This window comes from Sinocyclocheilus anshuiensis, unplaced genomic scaffold (assembly GCF_001515605.1).
Source record: "Sinocyclocheilus anshuiensis isolate Anshui unplaced genomic scaffold, SAMN03320099.WGS_v1.1 scaffold2863, whole genome shotgun sequence".
In the NCBI taxonomy this organism is placed as follows: Eukaryota; Metazoa; Chordata; class Actinopteri; order Cypriniformes; family Cyprinidae; genus Sinocyclocheilus; species Sinocyclocheilus anshuiensis.
The window spans coordinates 58,901-77,479 of NW_015548331.1; the positions used below are offsets into that span (position 1 = coordinate 58,901).

An 18,579-nucleotide genomic window follows, 5' to 3' on the forward strand; every position below is an offset into this window, starting at 1 on the left:
GCAAATTCTGATTTTCAATTTATTCATTGATATTTGCTACAGATGTGAACAGCTGGCTGGTCACATTTGGATTCCATCTCCATAATAGTATCCCTGGTTTCCCTATCCCCATTTCTGAGATGACACAAGCCTCTTATGAACTGGCCAAAAGTCAAGTGTGGGACGACCTGACAGTACGTTTATTTTGGATGAATATCTTCACGTACTAGTATTAAGGGTTATTATAGTTAATAGTTTAGTTTAACTTGATGTACTAAAATAAATAAAAAACCTAAATAAAAAATAATAAAACCTATATAGTATTATAGACAAAAAAATACTAAAACTTTATATTAAATATTTCAAATTAAAATGAAAAATAAAAATAAAAACTAATGCAAAATAATTATAAAAACAGAGTATAATCATACAAACAGAGTGAGAATACTAGAATATAATTAGGAATTTGTTTTGGATATATTATATTATATTATATTATATTAACCTGGCAGTAAGTTTTTTGTATCATTACATCTTCAAATAATAGTATCAGGATTTGTACAATAATAATAATTTATAATAAAATAATAAAAGCTGTTTTTATACTTTTTTCAAAAAATAAATGTAAATTAAAATGTTTATTTTTTTTCAGATCTTGTAGTATCCCTTTGAATCATTTTTTTTCACCACATGGAATGGAACTATAGCCACATGTTTCTGTAAAATGTTTATTATTTTCTTTTGTAGGCCAGCTTTGCAGTCCAGCAGCACGTCATCCGACAAGCTGAAGCATTTCTAACATTTGGGGATCTGCCACAGGTTGAGTTCGGCCATAGCCAAAGGACTGATAAACCCTGGCTGTGGTTTGCCTCAAGCGATTCATTGATAGGTCGCGGGATCATGCTGGCCCTTTACAAAGGTATCGTGATAACTCGTGCACTAAGCCTGGCTAATGAGGATTGCGTCAAGGTTGCCAACATCCTCAATGGCGCACTTTACTTGAAAGACTTGCACTTTATTGTGGATGGCAGAGACACGCACTTCTTTGTTAAAATGAATTCTCCTGAAGCAGACCTGGCAGTGCTGCGGCTTACTAGCGGACAGAAAGAACTTGAGAACACGGTGAATGTGACGGTGTCGCAGTCCACAGCTGTGCTAGGTGGCCGCACCCGGCGCTTCGCAGATGTGGAGTTTCAGAGGGGGGCTCTCACCCTGCACGTGCGCTACGGGGCGTCTCTGGATGAGGAACGAGTGCGTGTTTCAGAGCTGGCCCGACAGAGGGCTCTCGCCATCTCGTGGGCACAGGAGCAGAAGCGGGTCCGAAACGGAGAGGAAGGATCCCGCCTATGGACTGAGGGAGAGAGGAGGCAGCTTCTCAGCAGCGGACGAGTGCAAGGCTACGATGGATACTATGTGTTGTCGGTAGAGCAGTATCCTGAGCTAGCCGACAGCGTTAGCAACATTCAGTTCCTCAGACAAAATGAGATTGGCAAAAGGTAGTGAACAGACCATGATTAGCCACTCTGTGCAATTTGTAATTGAAGAAAAAGTTAAGCGGACACGTTTATTACATTCTCAGTTTGTAAAAACGCTACTACTCTGTCTAATAAGAAGAGTACTACCTAGGGGGAAAAAGAGCATTAAAACAACGCTGTGCGTTGTGAAACATTGTGTATTCTCAAGACCTATTTAAGGCCTTAACAAGGTTACAATTGTGGAGCACAATGAATTTATGAACTTAACAGCATCAAGAGACAGGCCAGATTCATAAAGCTGTTGATAATCTTTATTTAACTATTTATTATTCATTTTTACAAGCACTATTCAAATATGTCCCTAAAGAGAAAAATGGCATACCTTTTGGAAAATGAAAAATGTTTACATATACATATCACTTTACCACTGCAAAAATACCACGTGATGTCAGGTGGTTTATTATAGCCAGCTATACACTGTAATATTTTTATATTTATTCAGATTTGTCTCTTTTTCCTGTACATTTCATGAATATCATAATAGAAGAAAAAAAAAAGATTTGTTGGCAATCATGTTGTGCAATGAAAACTCCCCTAAAATGTGATTTTAGGTGATTGTGTTATTTTTTTATTTAGGTCTGATTCTACTTTTAGTTACAAAAACAGTGTTTTATAAATGACATTTGACATTTTACATCATACATTGACTGAATAAACTGTACATATAATGAATAAAATGGCAGCACAGCACAGAAAATATGTAAATGTCTGTATTTATGTAAATGTGTGTTTACCTGCATATTTTTTAAATTAAAAGCAATTATTTGCTCATTTGGTTAAAGGTCCCAAGGGAAATATTTATGAAAATTGTTTGTACTTAAAAAAAAAAATATAAAAATATTTATATATATTTTATCAAGTTTATTTATCATTGCCCAGTATAACCAGTGATTTTGTAGCAATGAGTGCTGTACATGCAGTTTCTCACTCAAAGTTACCTTAGTGTAACACTGATCACAGCCATTTAGAAAAATCACTGCAAAATAAAGTCCTTTGGCCTTACAATGACACCATTTCTTCAAAATAAAAAGGCTGCAAACAAGTAAACAACAGTGTGGATAGTACCTGACATCCAAAATAAAAGTTTTTGTTTACATAACATATGCGTGTGTACTGTGTTTATTTATTATGCATATATAAAATCACACACATGCATGTATATATTTTAGAAAAATATGTTTTGTTTATTTATAAAATATTTATATTTATATATAATATAAATGTACATATTTTTAAAATATATACATGTATGTTTGTGTATTTTTATATACACATAATAAATATACACAGTACACACACATATATAAACAAAAACATTTATTGTGGATGCGTTTGACAGCACTAAAAAAATATAAACTTATTGAGCACAATAATAAAAAGTTACCATTCCTAAAAAATCAATCATCTCAGCTTTAAAAAAGCAAGCAGAATTATCTTTGACCTTTGTACCTGTAAAGAGACTTGCTCTGCATATCTAGAGAGATATCTAGTGCTAAACTTCATTTCTTTCTACATACGTGGTGTTGGTTTACTTGCCAAATCACACAGATTCTAGAGTTACTGCTTCGTAATTATGATCTTCCCACATTTTAACTGGGTATTGTCAAATGTAATGTCGAAAACATTAGGTGTGTCTCAGTTTGTGTACTTGAGCACTATTCTATGCCATTTTGTAGTATAAATACAGTGAGTAGTTTGTTCACACTGAAAATTTGCACTTCAAATACACACTTGTTTAACCAACTAAATAAATAAAAGCCTGAAAGTGTAGAATTTTGGATGCTTAATGCTTTCAGCTGTCACAGCTTTCCTTAGCAGAGCCTTCTAAAATCCGTACACTAGATGGAAGAGTACAAAATGCATAATTTATCATGCATTATTCAAGACACAGCAATATAATTATTTCTATACAGGACAGATTTGCTAAACACCATAATAACTGCTCCAACGTAAACTGTACACATTTAAAGCAACTGTATGTAGTTTTGTGTGTTTTTCGAGTTTGGCGCCCCCTACAGTTGACTGCGGAACGTAAAGCAATCTGCCCTTTTAGCGGAATTTCACGCACTAGGGGACTCTGTTTTGCTTCATACAAAAGGTGACATCATGCGACAGTTATTAATTCTAGCAAAAATGAGCTCAGAGGACTTATATATATTGCTTTGTTTTGTTGCTTGATTGTTTGTTTAGTACAAAAAATAGCCTGATTAAAACTTAACTGACAAAAAATAACTAGTGACGCATCGAAACCAATGAGGCGCTGTTGAGGCTCGTGCTGCCTGTGTCTGTGAGAGACTTTCATGGAGAAATCAAATCAAATGAGCGTAACGGCACACATAAAGACTCACAGAACAAACATAGCCTACTGACGTAAAAATTCAAAATGTTTAGTTTATTTATATCATGATGTAGTTAAGTAACATAACAATGGCGCTATTGTGCTTAATATTTTCACGGTTGCAAATGTTACATTGATTTTCGTTCTACAAACAAGAAGTATTACAATTTAGACTCAATATTGACTGTTTTGTTCTATTTCACCCACTAAAATAGTTCCAAACAAAGATCAGAACAGTACTGCACATACTCAAAGCAACACTCTGCATTTTTGTTCCTGAATTATTCGGCGTTTTGAAGGAATAAGTGACTTACCGCCACCTACTGGCGGTTTAGTCTCATGTTTAAAATTATGCATTTTTTCCCCAACATGTCATATTTGTATAAGTGACCCGTGCTGGCAAAATGAGTCGGAATGCGCAGGGGCTAATTTTGAACTACAGGCAAAAAAGTGAAAAATGTTGATTAGTCGATTTTGAGGTTTTCACAAAAATGAGATCATTAAGCCCTCGTCTAGCGATCCCAATGCTCCAAATAATAATTTTAGATGTTTAATATACATATACACAGAATTACAGTATTTAAGTATTCACGCAAACATAATCTGTTATGTCTTCAGTGAACGAACAATTTTTCGAAATGTATACATCATCTGAAAGCTGAATAATAAGCTTTCCACTGATGTATGGTTTGTTAGGACAGGACAATATTTGGCAGAGATACAACTATTTGAAAATCTGGAATCTGAGTGTGCAAAAAAATTAAAATATTGAGAAAATCGCCTTTAAAGTTGTCCAAATTAAGTTCTTAGCAATGCATATTACTAATCAAAAATTAAGTTTTAATATATTTACAGTAGGAAATTTACAAAATATCTTCATGGAACATGATCTTTACTTAATATCCTAATGATTATTGGCATAAAAGAAAAATCTATTTTGACCCATACAATGTATTTTTGGCTATTGCTACAAATATACCCCAGCGACTTAAGACTATAGATATTATTATTATATATATTAGATCCATGCATTACAGTAGGTCTTAATATAGGCTGCCTCATTAATGTTAATCTAACAATAAAAGAATCACTCGCATGCTCTTGACTGAACTGCTTTTGTAGTTTTAATAATACATTTATTTGTAACGAACACACTAAAGGGATTTTTACATTTGATTATTTTGTTTTTCTTGAATGCTTTTTGTTTAGATGCAAAATGAAAAAGGTAATGCACTATTTGTTTTTTATATTTGTTCTATTTTTTGCTTCTATTCTTATTTATAATAACAAAGATAAAATTAAAAATAGCTATATTGTGACTATTAATATAGAAATTATTATTAAGATTAGAAATGGAGGAAAAGATGAAACGCTGCAGGTGATTCTGCTTTGGAACCTTCAGAAAACTTTAACTCTTAAGTCAAAATTGACTTTGCTGACTCTGTCGACTTCAAACAGGTGTAGTGCAGTCATTTTTCGTCCGATTCCAACAAATCATACATCATTCTGAAGGTCCTTTAATGGAGAATGTGAAAATGAAAATAACTCATTTTTGAAAAAATGCTAATTGTGACATTTTGCCAGCACAGTTCACATATTCAAATTGTTATTTAAAACATTAATCTCATAACATTATTGTAATTTTGCAGTGTAAATTATTTAATTTGATTGGTAAGAGCTTGTATATTGAATTTCTTGATCAACTGTAAGAATTTGACATGAAAGATGACATATTGAATAAGGTAAAAAAATATTGGCCTTTGTAAAGGGTAAACAACATCCTGGGGTAAATATTAAAAAAACATGCAGATTTAAGTATGTAAAAGCTGATAGAACAGTGATGAAAATCTTGGTGATGCTGTGCTTTTGTGGGGATATTTTGTATGGGATATTGTCTGCTGATATGAAAAGTTCACTGGATATCGTAATAATAAATAGCATTTTTGACAGCGATGATATTTTGTTTCTTTTTACATTAAACACATTAAATATTACATATGCGTATTTAATATAATGTGTATTTCCATCACAAGTGTGGTCTTAAATTTCACATAAGGTGGTATTAAAAAGTCTTAAATTGAACTTGTTCATATCTGTAGACACCCTGTAACCATACATAAAAGTGCAGCAGGAACTTGATCAATTCTATATAAAGAGAGTAAAGTAGAACACAAGATCACATAACATGGCTGTACTTTAAAGTGAGGCATTACGTAAAGCCCCTTTTTGGCCTGGAGCTTTCTGCGGATCCCACAACTGCAATATTCTGCTGGAAAGCTAGAGACACGTAGCAAACCCCATACACAAACCCGTATGATGGAATGCACAATGGCATAAATGATTTTAATAATAACAGTTGTGGATTTATAAATATATATTTCAAAGAGACAATGGACTTCCTTTAGGAAATTGGCATCATATTTACTAAGCATGAGTGAGTGAGGCAAGGTCTGATGATGCCACCAAAACACCACTGTGTTGTTTCAGTGCAGTGCATGCTAATGATATGCAAATGTACTGAGGAAAAACCTTCCTTGGATCACCCGTATTAGCCATGGTCTCTGTTTTCTGGTTTAATCCACGATGCACTTTACTGTTCTGCCCCAGCTCCTGATTAACACTGCCCTCAAACACAACATTTATGCACAATCAAGTCCTTGTAAACACACTTCCTAATGGGTTGACTCATTTTACTGCGTTTGGAGCATTTTTGTTTATTTTTACTGATTCCCCAAAATAAAAACTAGTTTATGAAGGTCACTCATTTCTGTGTAGTGTTGTCTCCAACAGCCGTTTTTGTGACGATTATGCCCCAACTGGCAGATTTGACGGATTAGCCAACTCTTCTCAAAAGATATGAAGACAGTGACACCCAAACCCTGTCACAGACCGCTCAATATCAGCAAACACTGGTGCCCGAGCGAGCAGTGCGTTTACAAGGACACAAGACACTACCACACAAAGACAAGCCTGCTGTCTGTCTCTGACACACACATTTGATCCACAGACTCTCATTCCAAACCCTCTAACCTTTCACAATCTGTTCCGTCTAGCCAGAGTTCACCTGTTACCCACAATTCAGCTGAAAAGCGTGTATATTTACACATAATACAGACAGATCATCAAAGCCTCTATAAACAGTTTAATCATACCAGGTTCTCTCATATATATATATACAAGCATACACGAGTCCACTATAAAATGATTATGTGGATGTAAATGATTCAAATGATGCATGACTCACCATTGGCGTTGACTAGCATTGTTCAAAACTTTCTTTCTGCTACCACTGCACATGGATACTGATCTTCAAAAACCTAAAAAACCATCACAGAAGCACAATGGACAGTGTAAGCAAGTAGCCTAAATGTATTTGTGCACATGTAGTCTGTTAAAAACTATGTAAGGTTTGTTTAACAAGTCACTGACATAATGTCAAACATTGTCATTTTATGCAACAGAACCAAATTTAGAGCAGCAAACTTAAGAGAAAAAAAAGCATGACTACATAGAAATTAAGGAGAATATCATAAAATAAAAATATAAATGCACAACTAAATAAGCTGCAAATAGCCTACATCTCACATCAGTTAACTAAAACTATTAAAAATTGTTTTGTCATTTGAAATAAAGTACAAATATTTGATAAAAAAAATTAATCGAGTAGTACATAAATAATCATTAGATACAATTGTTTGTATGATTATCCACTTCAACCAGCACAGTTTGGTCTCTGTGTTCTTGTTCGTTTTTCTGATTGAGAAACCGCTTCAGATGATTATAGGTGGAGGGTGAACCAGCTCCACGGTAACTTAAATGTTTGTGTAATCTACACACACCTCATAAAACCGTCTTTTTAGGCAAGTGCCAGATATGGGTGTTATGTCATTCAATATTTTTAATACGACTGAATTTGTATTTAACGTGACCACAATTTATATATATATATATAAAAGAAACATTGTAACTTACTATTTATTTAATTATACTTCATTGCCACTGTTATTCAAACATCGAATAAGTTACAGGCCAATACATAAAGCGAGCAAATAACTTTTACATTAAAAAACATTATGACGGACGGTTTAAGCATTCTCGAAACACACACACACACACACACACACAAACCTGCCGTTATAATCAATGAAGCTGTCTATGCTGTGAAATTAATCTCTTACTTACATCGTACACGTGCACTTTGTTGTTTATTATTCATAATTGGGCGAGTGCAGAATCCAGTCAGCGCGCATGCGCACTGACAAAACGTGTCAAAAGAAATATGACGCGATATGAACACTGAGCAGATAAATGTAATGCCACAATTGACATTTTTCATTTCATTTTCATTTTATTCGCGACAGCCATAATAGATTTATTTTAATTGCGCATTTACCCTGTGCATTTCAGACCCGTGGCCAGGAGAAGAGCCGGGGAATGTTTCTCAGGTCAGTCAAAGCGCTCATGGTAGTGCGTACAGCCGTACACCTGCAGGCGCCACTGCGTTCAATTTATCTACAGGTGCATCTCAATAAATTAGAATGTCATGGAAAAGTTCATTTATTTCAGTAATTCAACTCAAGTTGTGAAACTCGTGTATTAAATAAATTAAATGCACACAGACTGAAGTAGTTTAAGTCTTTGGTTCTTTTAATTGTGATGATTTTGGCTCACATTTAACAAAAACCCACCAATTCACTATCTCAACAAATTAGAATATGGTGACATGCCAATCAGCTAATCAACTCAAAATACCTGCAAAGGTTTCCTGAGCCTTCAAAATGGTCTCTCAGTTTGGTTCACTAGGCTACACAATCATGGGGAAGACCGCTGATCTGACAGTTGTCCAGAAGACAATCATTGACATGCACCTGTACAAACGCCCTGCTCATAATGTTAAGTCAAAGTTCTGTTTCAATTCACCTGTATCAGTTCGATTTCATCGAAGATAAGAAAAAGACAAAGTACAACGTGTCCACGGGGGTGAACATGGACAGAAGGGAGGTGGGATGATAGATCTAGAGGCGATTGGTCAGTCAGCATGGGGGAAAAACGTTATAAAACGTCTGAACATCCTTGAGAACTGCCTTTTTGAAGTGGAGGGAAAGAAAACAATCCGGCTTGTCTCATATTAACATTTCAGCCATGAGTGGATGCCCATATTTTCAGAGGAAATTTGTGTATGTATATTCAGCTTTCAACATTTTTCGATATTTGAGATCATTTACTGCTAATTTCAAAGCCGCATTTCCCCTTAAAATGGAGCGGATCATATCTCTGCCATATCTGAAACCAGTTGGAAGACAAAACTACACTGAATACACAAATGTTTCTTGTTGATGCGTTTGATGAAAATACAGGTCAACCAGCAAGCAGCATCAGAAAGAAGATGAGAATGATGATTCTCAGACTGGAATTAACAAGGCCAGTAAAGGAGGTCTTATTTATGGTGACTATCTGCAGGTAAACTACTCATTATCTCATGCTTATGATTTTTTTTAAATATATTTTAATAAGCATAAAGCATAGCTTCTCCTAAAATAGTTCATGATTAATTCGTGAGCAGCCCTCGAATCTAAAGTTTATTATAATGCCATGTATGTCCAGAACACCATGTGATTCTTCCTTAGTTGCCAAATTAACACTGGAAAATGCATGTGTTGTGTGCATTTCAGATTTTAATGGCAAACTGTGAACTAGTTCGTTTTTTTTATGTTCTATTTTAATAGACACACTGAGTTTGCAATTTATTCCTGTGATGGCAAAACTGAATTTTCAGCAGTCATTATTCCAGTCTTCAGTGTTAATCATTGTAATATGCCAATTTGATGCTCAACATTTCTTTTTATTATTATCAACAGTGAAAACGGTTGGGCTGCTTAATATTACTGTGGAAACTGATACATTTTTTTTCAAGATTCTTTGATGAATGGAAAGTTCAAAAGAACAGCAATTATTTGAATTAAAAATCTTTTTAACATTATAGATGTCATTATTTTGTCATTGTTGCATAAAATTATTAATATATTTAATAATAATAATTTTTTTATATTACTTCACATATAAGGATATTTGGGATTCTTGTCAAAGTGCCACATATATGCATGCTTCAAGACCTAATAAAAATTCAGTTCATTCATTGTTTGGGGGCCTTTAGGACAATGACAAACAGCCCGAACCTTCAGTTTTATTATGTAGAGTTCAGTTCCAAGAAAGGATGTGCACTGCAGCATGAGGCTGCCACCTTCAGTCTAGTTTAAGATACTTCTCTAGTTAAATGGCATGTGTCAGTATAAAGTCTGCTGAAAATGAATCTAAATGTACTGCATATTTTTTCAGGTACGTGACGAGCGAAACATGCTCAAAGTCAACACTCGCATCCACAGGATTGTGATGATATTCAGACTATTGCTTGACCAGTTTGCTGTTCTGGAAACCATGACTGCCTTAGACTTCTATGACTTCAGGTAAGGTGTATATAATTGTCATTATTTTTATTCCTAATACTGTTTAAAAAAAATAAGCCTCACTGCCAAACAGCATTGTTTGGGCAAACTTGCTGTTGGAAATGTGCTAACACTCAAGAGACGGGAGACGGCTAACTCAGTAAATAAGCACTGGATGGCACTAATTTGTTACATCAAAATCAATGGCAGTGTTTAGCATAATTGTATTTAGCTCAATTGATCTGTGTTTTTTTGTGCACAGGGAATATCTCTCATCTGCTTCAGGCTTCCAGAGTCTGCAGTTTCGACTGTTGGAAAATAAGATTGGGGTCCAGCACAACCAGAGGGTCCCCTACAACAGAAGGCATTACCGGGACAATTTTCGTGACCAAGAAAGTGAGCTGCTCCTCCACTCAGAGCAGGAGCCCACACTGCTGCAGTTAGTGAAGGTAAACCTGAGGGAAATGACATTATAAGATGAAATATTAGCTGTGAAGTCATGAATAGTGGATTAATCAATGAACCATAACTTACTGGACTTCATTGCAGGTTATTGGTATTCAGAGAGGAATAGGTTACATGGCCAATTTATATATCAAGTCAGGATTAATCTAGCGGACAGCAACCTGCTGATTAACATTTCTCATAAGCAATCAATACTTTTTCAGCAATGGCTGGAGAGAACGCCTGGCTTGGAGGAAGATGGCTTCAATTTTTGGGGGAAACTGGAAACCAATATTCTCGGGGGGCTCAGGAGAGAAAAGGAAAAAATAGAGGTATGTGGAGGATCCCTGGGTAATTCTGTGCAATTCTCACATCTAAGTCGTAAGTGACAACTCTCATGTTCTCTTAATAGCAAAAACCAGCCTCGGAAATGAAAGAGGAGATGATGGCTGAGCTCATTAAGCAGAGAGACATTTTCTTATCGCTCTTTGATGAGAAAAGACACGATCACTTAGTAAGCACAGGTCAGAAAACCTCTCGAGATGCTGCGGAGACACAATGTCAAGTGACACATCCACTAGCTATAACATCTGAATATCTGCTTCTGTCTATGCAGGTCAGAGGAGGCTGTCCTATAAAGCACTGCAAGGAGCCCTGATGATCTACTTCTATAGGTACATCTATCTGCAAGATGACCTGCTAATTTAATCACAAAATCAGTAAAGAGATGCTGTTCTACCACCTCTCACCAAGGCTGCATTTAATCAAAAATACAGTAAAAAAAAACAAAAAACGGTAATATTGTGAAATATTATTACAATTTTAAATAACTGTTTAATATTTTACTACATTTGTAATATATTGAATATATTCCTGTGATGGAAAAGATGAATTTTCAGCAGTCATTACTCCAACTTCAGTGTTACATGATCCTTCAGAAATCATTCTATATATAAAAATGTTACATTAACCAAGATAAATAAATATAAACTAATGTTAACATGCCACCTTATTGTAAACTTACCTATTTAAAACCCAAAGAGTTAAATTCAACTGTTACGCCTGAAAGTTACTATGAAAAATTACCTTAATATTTATCAATAATCTTTCAAAATGAGATGCTGTATCAGATGTAATATCATAGGACTTCTTGATATGTATGTCATGGTACTGAATAATACTGGACGTATTCATACATACAGTATTTACATGATACTCAAAGGAACACCCCTGTACATTTGCTAAAAAATGTTTTTTATAGCTTGATGGAAAAAAAACATTTGTAACTTATCGCCATCTGCTCTCAGGGAGGAGCCTCGATTTCAGGTTCCTTTCCAGCTCCTGACATCTCTGATGGACATCGACACCCTCATGACAAAATGGAGATGTATGTGATATCACTGAAAACATAAAGCATCAGAACAGCAAATAAACCTGTAGGGCAAAGCCTATTAGGAGTGTCAACCCTGAATAAAAGAGAACAAAATATTTTCTTTTGCATATCATTAACTATTTTATTTTACTTCCTGCATAATTTATACTGGGATTTTCCCCTAGACAACCATGTGTGTATGGTGCACAGAATGATCGGCAGTAAAGATGGCACAGGTGGCTCATCAGGCTATCATTACCTGCGCTCCACTGTCAGGTAGACCAAATAATCTGGGACAAATCCAGTCTCCAGATTAAACACTCTGCATCTGTTGGAATTATCCATGTGAAACACAATGCTGGAAAATTAGATGAAACAAGAACAGAATGTATTGATAAGCCTTATGAATGTTTTACCAGTGATCGCTACAAGGTGTTTGTGGATCTGTTTAACCTGGCCACCTTCCTGGTTCCGAGGGAGTGGGTTCCCAAGCTGGACCCGAGTGAGCACACCTTCCTGTACATGGCCGAATGCTGCGACAGCTCCTACTGCAGCAGCAGCGATGACTCTGACTAAACGGATGCAGGGATGAGAAAAGGATGGACAGCGTTTGCAGAGTACAAAAGAAGAAGAAAAGTCTACCATCCCCAAGATTTGTCACCAAAAACTTTTTAAATGGCAGAATGAGAGGCTACAAAGCTGTGCTGATTTTACAGATGTTAAGTTAATATAACAACGGCATCAACAAAATATCTACATCAGTGAAACTGTTGATGCACTTGTGTATATACTGTCAATATAATGTAATATTATAACAGATTTCTATTTTGTAAATACAATATACACAAATACAGATATAGAGAAACTTCTTGTTTATTTGGGGGGGAAAAAACAGACCACATTTTTGGTCCAAATGTAAACTTGGATAGAATGGAGTTTATATACTATCAGTAAACATTTCAGATTATTCTTAAAATGTAATAGCAAATGCAAAACTGTGAAACAGAATAAAAGTAAGCTTTGTAGTTACAAGTGTTTCTAAAAGCAGATAATTCTAAATATCTGGCACATACTGTAGTAATAAGCACTTTTTCTTTCAAAACTCTTTAAGGCTGTAATGAGTATTTACATATAATAATATTTTCACATTTTTGCAGATGAGTTCACTTGTGTGTCCTATATCAGTGCAATGTCACAATACAATAAGTCTTCAGTTGTGCACTATATATATATATATATATATATATATATATATATATATATATATATATATATACACATACAAAAAATCATAAACTCTTTAAGGCTGTAATGAGTATTTACATATAATAATATTTTCACATTTTTGCAGATGAGTTCACTTGTGTGTCCTATATCAGTGCAATGTCACAATACAATAAGTCTTCAGTTGTGCACTATATATATATATATATATATATATACACTAAAAGTGTTTTCTGAAGATTAAAACATTCTTATTGACGAATCTAGCTGGTGTGTGTTGCATAACTAAAATGAAATCCGGCTCTGACTGATTATTTTGGGCTACAGTGGCTGGGATTAGGAATGTGGTGTATTAGCTCAAATAGCAGCGTACTTCCTTCGTAATCGAGAGGCAACAGGATTTGTTATCTGCATCCCCATGAGAATTTGTACAATTGTCATCAGCAATACTGGAGGATTTCCATCCTTAGGATGATATTTTAAAATGTCGATCTGCCACAGCCTTTTCACGGAAGTACAAAGATTATCGACAATTACACAAAAACAGCAGCAACATTGTCCACAATTCCTGGGAAAAGAAAAACTGGCTGTTGATTGTCATCTGACATTGCGTAAAGTCATCCAAAGCAACTGACAAACAAGATCACAACCTCACAATCACCTCACTACATCACTTCCAAATGATCTGATATGAATTAAAACATGATCAACTAGGCATTTATGATTTGATTTTCACATTGCAAACAGTATTGAGTGTATGCCAACATCCAAGCATTTCATGAATATTTATGAATGCACACAATGCCTCACAGCAGCAGAATGCATTGTGTATCACTTGTCTGTGAAACTGTGACTGTTAACAAGGTAAAAAAGCATTAGTAGTGGGTCACTACATAAACTTACCACACATGTCGTTCCCTATTTTTATGTAAGCATATCTATTGTCACCCCATGAGGTCCCCCATGAATTGCGTACTATCCAATATGGCACTTTCCCTGTGATAAATATGAAGACATATTGAAAATATACCCCAGATGGGAAATGATTAATAGCAAGTCGCACTACATAGTGTACACTTATAACGGTATGAAATGATTAATAATGCTTGCAATAACAGTTTTGGCATGAAACTGAGCATCAATTTCTCTACTTTACACTGGAAGTACTTAATTCAAACTAGTAAACAAACAAGAGAAAACAAATCATCGGAGAGGATAAACGCTGTGGACAGCTTGCTGATTATAGTGCAGATGCATCAGGCTGTTTTCTGGGATGTTGGCGCACAGCCAGTGTTTGCCAGTGTCGGCTCAATTTTGTGCCCTTGACAGGACGTAATCCGTGAAGGCCAGCGCTTTGAACCTTTATATGCTCTGAGGCACAAGTAAATAGTGTTTAATCGCCCGTGTCTGTCTGTGTACCTGTGGTATCACAACCGGTGATCAGTACGGCATGGTTGGTGTTGTGGCTGGAGCAGTTGTGCTGTATGATGCCGCCCAGGTAATCCTGCCAGCTGATGAGGCCCCGACTCCACCAGCACATGGTCATCACCTCTTCCTGTCCACTACAACAACATATCAATCCCAGTTGGTTAAGACAGAAATCTTGTCTCATCTCAATAAGAACACTATGTGAGACACAGAGTGACATTTGGCACAAATGTAAGACAACGAAACACGGGTGAGAAGTGCATTTGGTATTTGACCAGTGGTACGTGAGCTTTGTGAGTGTACAGTCAGTGGCCGTTCAGCACCTGACCCTGAGTTGCGAACAGAGTTGAGTAAACATAAAATGCTGACAAACACATCCTGACAAACTTCAACCTTGAATTTTAATAGTACATGAGGTCTACACTGCACTTAATGCAACGGCACAGCAGACTGTTGATGTAAAGCTCAAGCCATCTGCATGCTACCTCCATTACCTGAAGTCATAAGCTGAGTAATTCCTCACTGCCACTCCAGCGTGAGACTGAGGAAAGTACTGGCAGATCCCAGCCTCGTCTTTGAAGGGATACTCCGCCTCATTTACTAACTTTAGTTTAGTCTGAAATAAAAAAGATATATAAAACAGAATATTAGAATGTGCAAATTATGGAATTTCTGGGATGACATACACCTTTAATCAGCAGCTTGTTGTGGCTTGTACAGACAACTTCACTTTAAGTTTCAAGTCTCTTAAAACTGGTGCAGCCTGATAATTAATTAAAACCCTTATTAAAATACTAATTAAAACGTGTGTTCCAAAAAACAGGTGTCATTTAAAAGCTTAGAATGTGATCTGACCAGCTTAATTACTGCTTTTAATCAGATGTAAAATTGTTTGCAAAATTTAGGGAAAATGAAAATAATGATAATAGGAAAATAACAACCTGTACAAACTCTGTTGCACAACCGTTCAAACGTTTGGGGTCAGTAAGATTTATTGAATCAAAATTTCAGTAAAAACAGTAATATTGTGAGATATTATTACAATTATTAGTTATATCATCACGAGAAAAAGAGAAAGAAGATGACAGCACCTGTGTGAGCCAATCCAGATCTCCTGTTGGAGCTCTGGATTGGCTCGCACAGGTGCTGTCATCTTCTTTCTCTTTCCCCATTGCAGCCCTCGTTTTCATAAGAACAGTCTATAACCTGCTGCACACTGAGCTGCTGCAGTTTTCCACCATCTTTAGCAGATACTGTTTCAATGGCCTCCACCACACTGAAGGCCCAGCATCCTCCACACTACACGAAAGAGCAAGAAGAAATGCAGTGCAAACCTATCTATTACACATGGTAAGAAATAAAGTCATTTATTTTGAGTATTTGCATGAGTGGGAAAAAGTTCAGATCTAAAGCCTAATCTTAACATCTACACCCTACCGACTCCTTGTTTCGGACTGGTCCAACAAATCCATAGTCCCTCCAATCAAACTTGGGTGGATAATTCATCTTAACTTGAATTCCAGACCTAGAGGGGTCAAAATTTGAAGCCGTCTCAGCCCAGGCTGTGAGATATCGCTCTGAGGAAAAACGAGACATGTTAGTTGCCATCATACAAAATGCATTTATCTGTAAGCATCCACAACCTGCATATAGTCACATTTGAATTGTTGTGGAGATAAGTCTGAGAGCTGGTTGATGCCATAACGGGCAGAGTGGTTTGATTTCTTCAGTGCTGAATTCAGAAAGGCTTGTCTCTTCAGTGAACTCTACAATCAGACAAAACGAGACATGACCAGAGATACCTTGTGCAACAGGTGAGATGTTAATCACATGAGGAAATGTGTCATATCACATGACAGAAACTAATGGCATTACTGGCATTGCCTATTTTTTTTAATGGGTTCCGTAAAACTCATGTTTTAAGGTTAGTAACTGTAGATTTACTTTATAATTTTAATATATAGATACATTAAAATCAGCTAGTTATTGGCTGCCTCTCAAACCCAAGTAAGCTGCCTACCTAAACAGCATTTCTAGGTATCCAAGGCGCATTCAACGATTTGTGAGTGAGGTCATCTATGATGACTAAAACTGCTACAGTGTCTAGTTAGGCAGTTCACTAGATTTTGAGACACATCCATTGTCACTTATCAGCCGCAGTGCTTGAGTTCTTATGATTATTATTTTAATGCTGTAGTTTGTGAGATATTAATGTTAGTCTACTAAATGTACATGAAAATTAATCCGTCTCTGATAAGAGTTCATTGTTTTCATTTATTTGCTGAAAAGTCTTCAATCGTTCTCCGTCCGTCAGATATGTCCTGCTTAGTAGTTCGACGCTGTTGGATCTCGTGAGCAGTTCATGGTAAATTATCAAAATAACTAACGTTAAAGTAAACGCCATTTAAAGAGTCATTAGTAAACGTTCAGTTAATCCTCCTGTACACTTGAGCACTCTTCATGTCTGCTCTCGGTTATTTCCAGCAGCTGATCAGAGCGATATATCGCCCTCTCGCGGCGGATGAAAGCATTACAGAAAAACCGGCTCTTCAAATGTGAAAATAAATACAGCACCCGCAGAAGGTTATATAGGTGTATAGGTTATACACACTAAACTGAACGAAATGAAATTAATGCAATAGCTTCGAATTACATTCGAAAGCAAAAAAAATTTCTTAAAAGACTTTCCAAGAAACTAAAAGTCACCTAATGGTGCACGTTAACTCAGTTATTACAAAAGTATATGAATGCATAAAAAAACATCTACTACACTTCCTGTTTAATTATTTTGTGAAGCTTCTTATAATTATATTAAATTGTAATTACTATAATAATTTAGTAACATTTAATATAAGGACTTATGCTTTATTGCTGTCATATTTTCACCAGCCCTATATGTTTATAATTATAATAATACATATATTATTAAATATAACAAAAATATTTAAATCAGTACTTAATCATATTTAATCATACGTTTTCCTAAATAAAAACCTTTTTGCTGTTCTTTTCCTTTTGTTCGGGGTGGAACAAGTTGACTCCTTTGTACTCTATAGTAGCCGGTGCCACTGGACACACACCCCAGACTTGAGCTCAAATAGCCCCAATAAAGCTTTTTTATTCATCAGAGTCCATGTCAGCGTTGTTATTGTTATCTAAAAATAAAGCTACCTTTTCATGTATTGAATTAAATATTAGATCACAATTTAAATAAATATTACAAATTTAAATGAAAATGTTGCTTTGGAAAGTAACTGATATAAAATAAATTTAAGTTGATGTACTAAAAATAAATATAAATAAAGCTATAGAGACATTAACATTTTTAAAAATCTGACAAAAACAAATTTACTAAAGCTGAAACTAAAATTAAAACTGCAAATATAAAAATAAAAGCTAATTCAAAATAGTAATTACTATAATAGTACATAAATAATAATAATGTAACACTGATTTGTGTTATTTGTGTTCATTTTAAACCTCACCCAAAGAAAGCAGTATAGGCAATTATGACAAGTTTAATGCTGAGGCAGTACGTAACATAGGTAGCCCATATCATGACCCACATAAAGCAGAGCCTTTATTCACTGAGTGTCTCAGAGTAGAGCTCTGCCCTGTCCTGACTGCAACTACATATGACATAAAACAAAACCGATGCAGAATCAGCACAAGGATCTCCGAGTGCAGGCCAGTATGGTCACAATGCCATCCCCCAAAAACTGGTTACGAAAACGAGAACACAAAAGAGACACACTCTTGTGCACGGAGAAGATCCAGGAAAGACAAACTGTGCTAAGAGGCCACATGATATATATA

General features: G+C 35.5%; 2 protein-coding genes and 1 pseudogene across 2 annotated transcripts in view; 2 read left to right on the top strand and 1 right to left on the bottom strand.

Moving 5' to 3' along the window:
- Window positions 1-17,466, top strand: part of LOC107656501 (teneurin-3-like) — a gene marked incomplete at its 5' end in the record, with an annotated part of 64,550 nt that extends 47,084 nt beyond the window's left edge. Inside the window, 4 exons of the mRNA XM_016444385.1 lie at window positions 43-173; window positions 727-2,172; window positions 10,845-10,851; window positions 17,456-17,466. Of these exons, the coding sequence (XP_016299871.1) occupies window positions 43-173; window positions 727-1,479 (884 nt within the window). The remainder of the gene's footprint in view (window positions 1-42; window positions 174-726; window positions 2,173-10,844; window positions 10,852-17,455) is intronic.
- LOC107656502 (tryptophan 2,3-dioxygenase A) lies at window positions 8,927-13,140 on the top strand. The gene is made up of 10 exons (XM_016444386.1): window positions 8,927-9,029; window positions 9,210-9,312; window positions 10,189-10,316; window positions 10,558-10,744; window positions 10,964-11,071; window positions 11,152-11,263; window positions 11,356-11,413; window positions 12,047-12,126; window positions 12,297-12,387; window positions 12,531-13,140. Exons 1-10 carry the CDS (start codon window positions 8,995-8,997, stop codon window positions 12,685-12,687), a joined length of 1,059 nt encoding a protein of 352 aa, XP_016299872.1. The 5' UTR covers window positions 8,927-8,994; the 3' UTR covers window positions 12,688-13,140.
- On the bottom strand, window positions 13,417-17,167 carry LOC107656504 (cathepsin O-like; annotated as a pseudogene).
- Window positions 17,467-18,579: the final 1,113 nt, after the last annotated feature.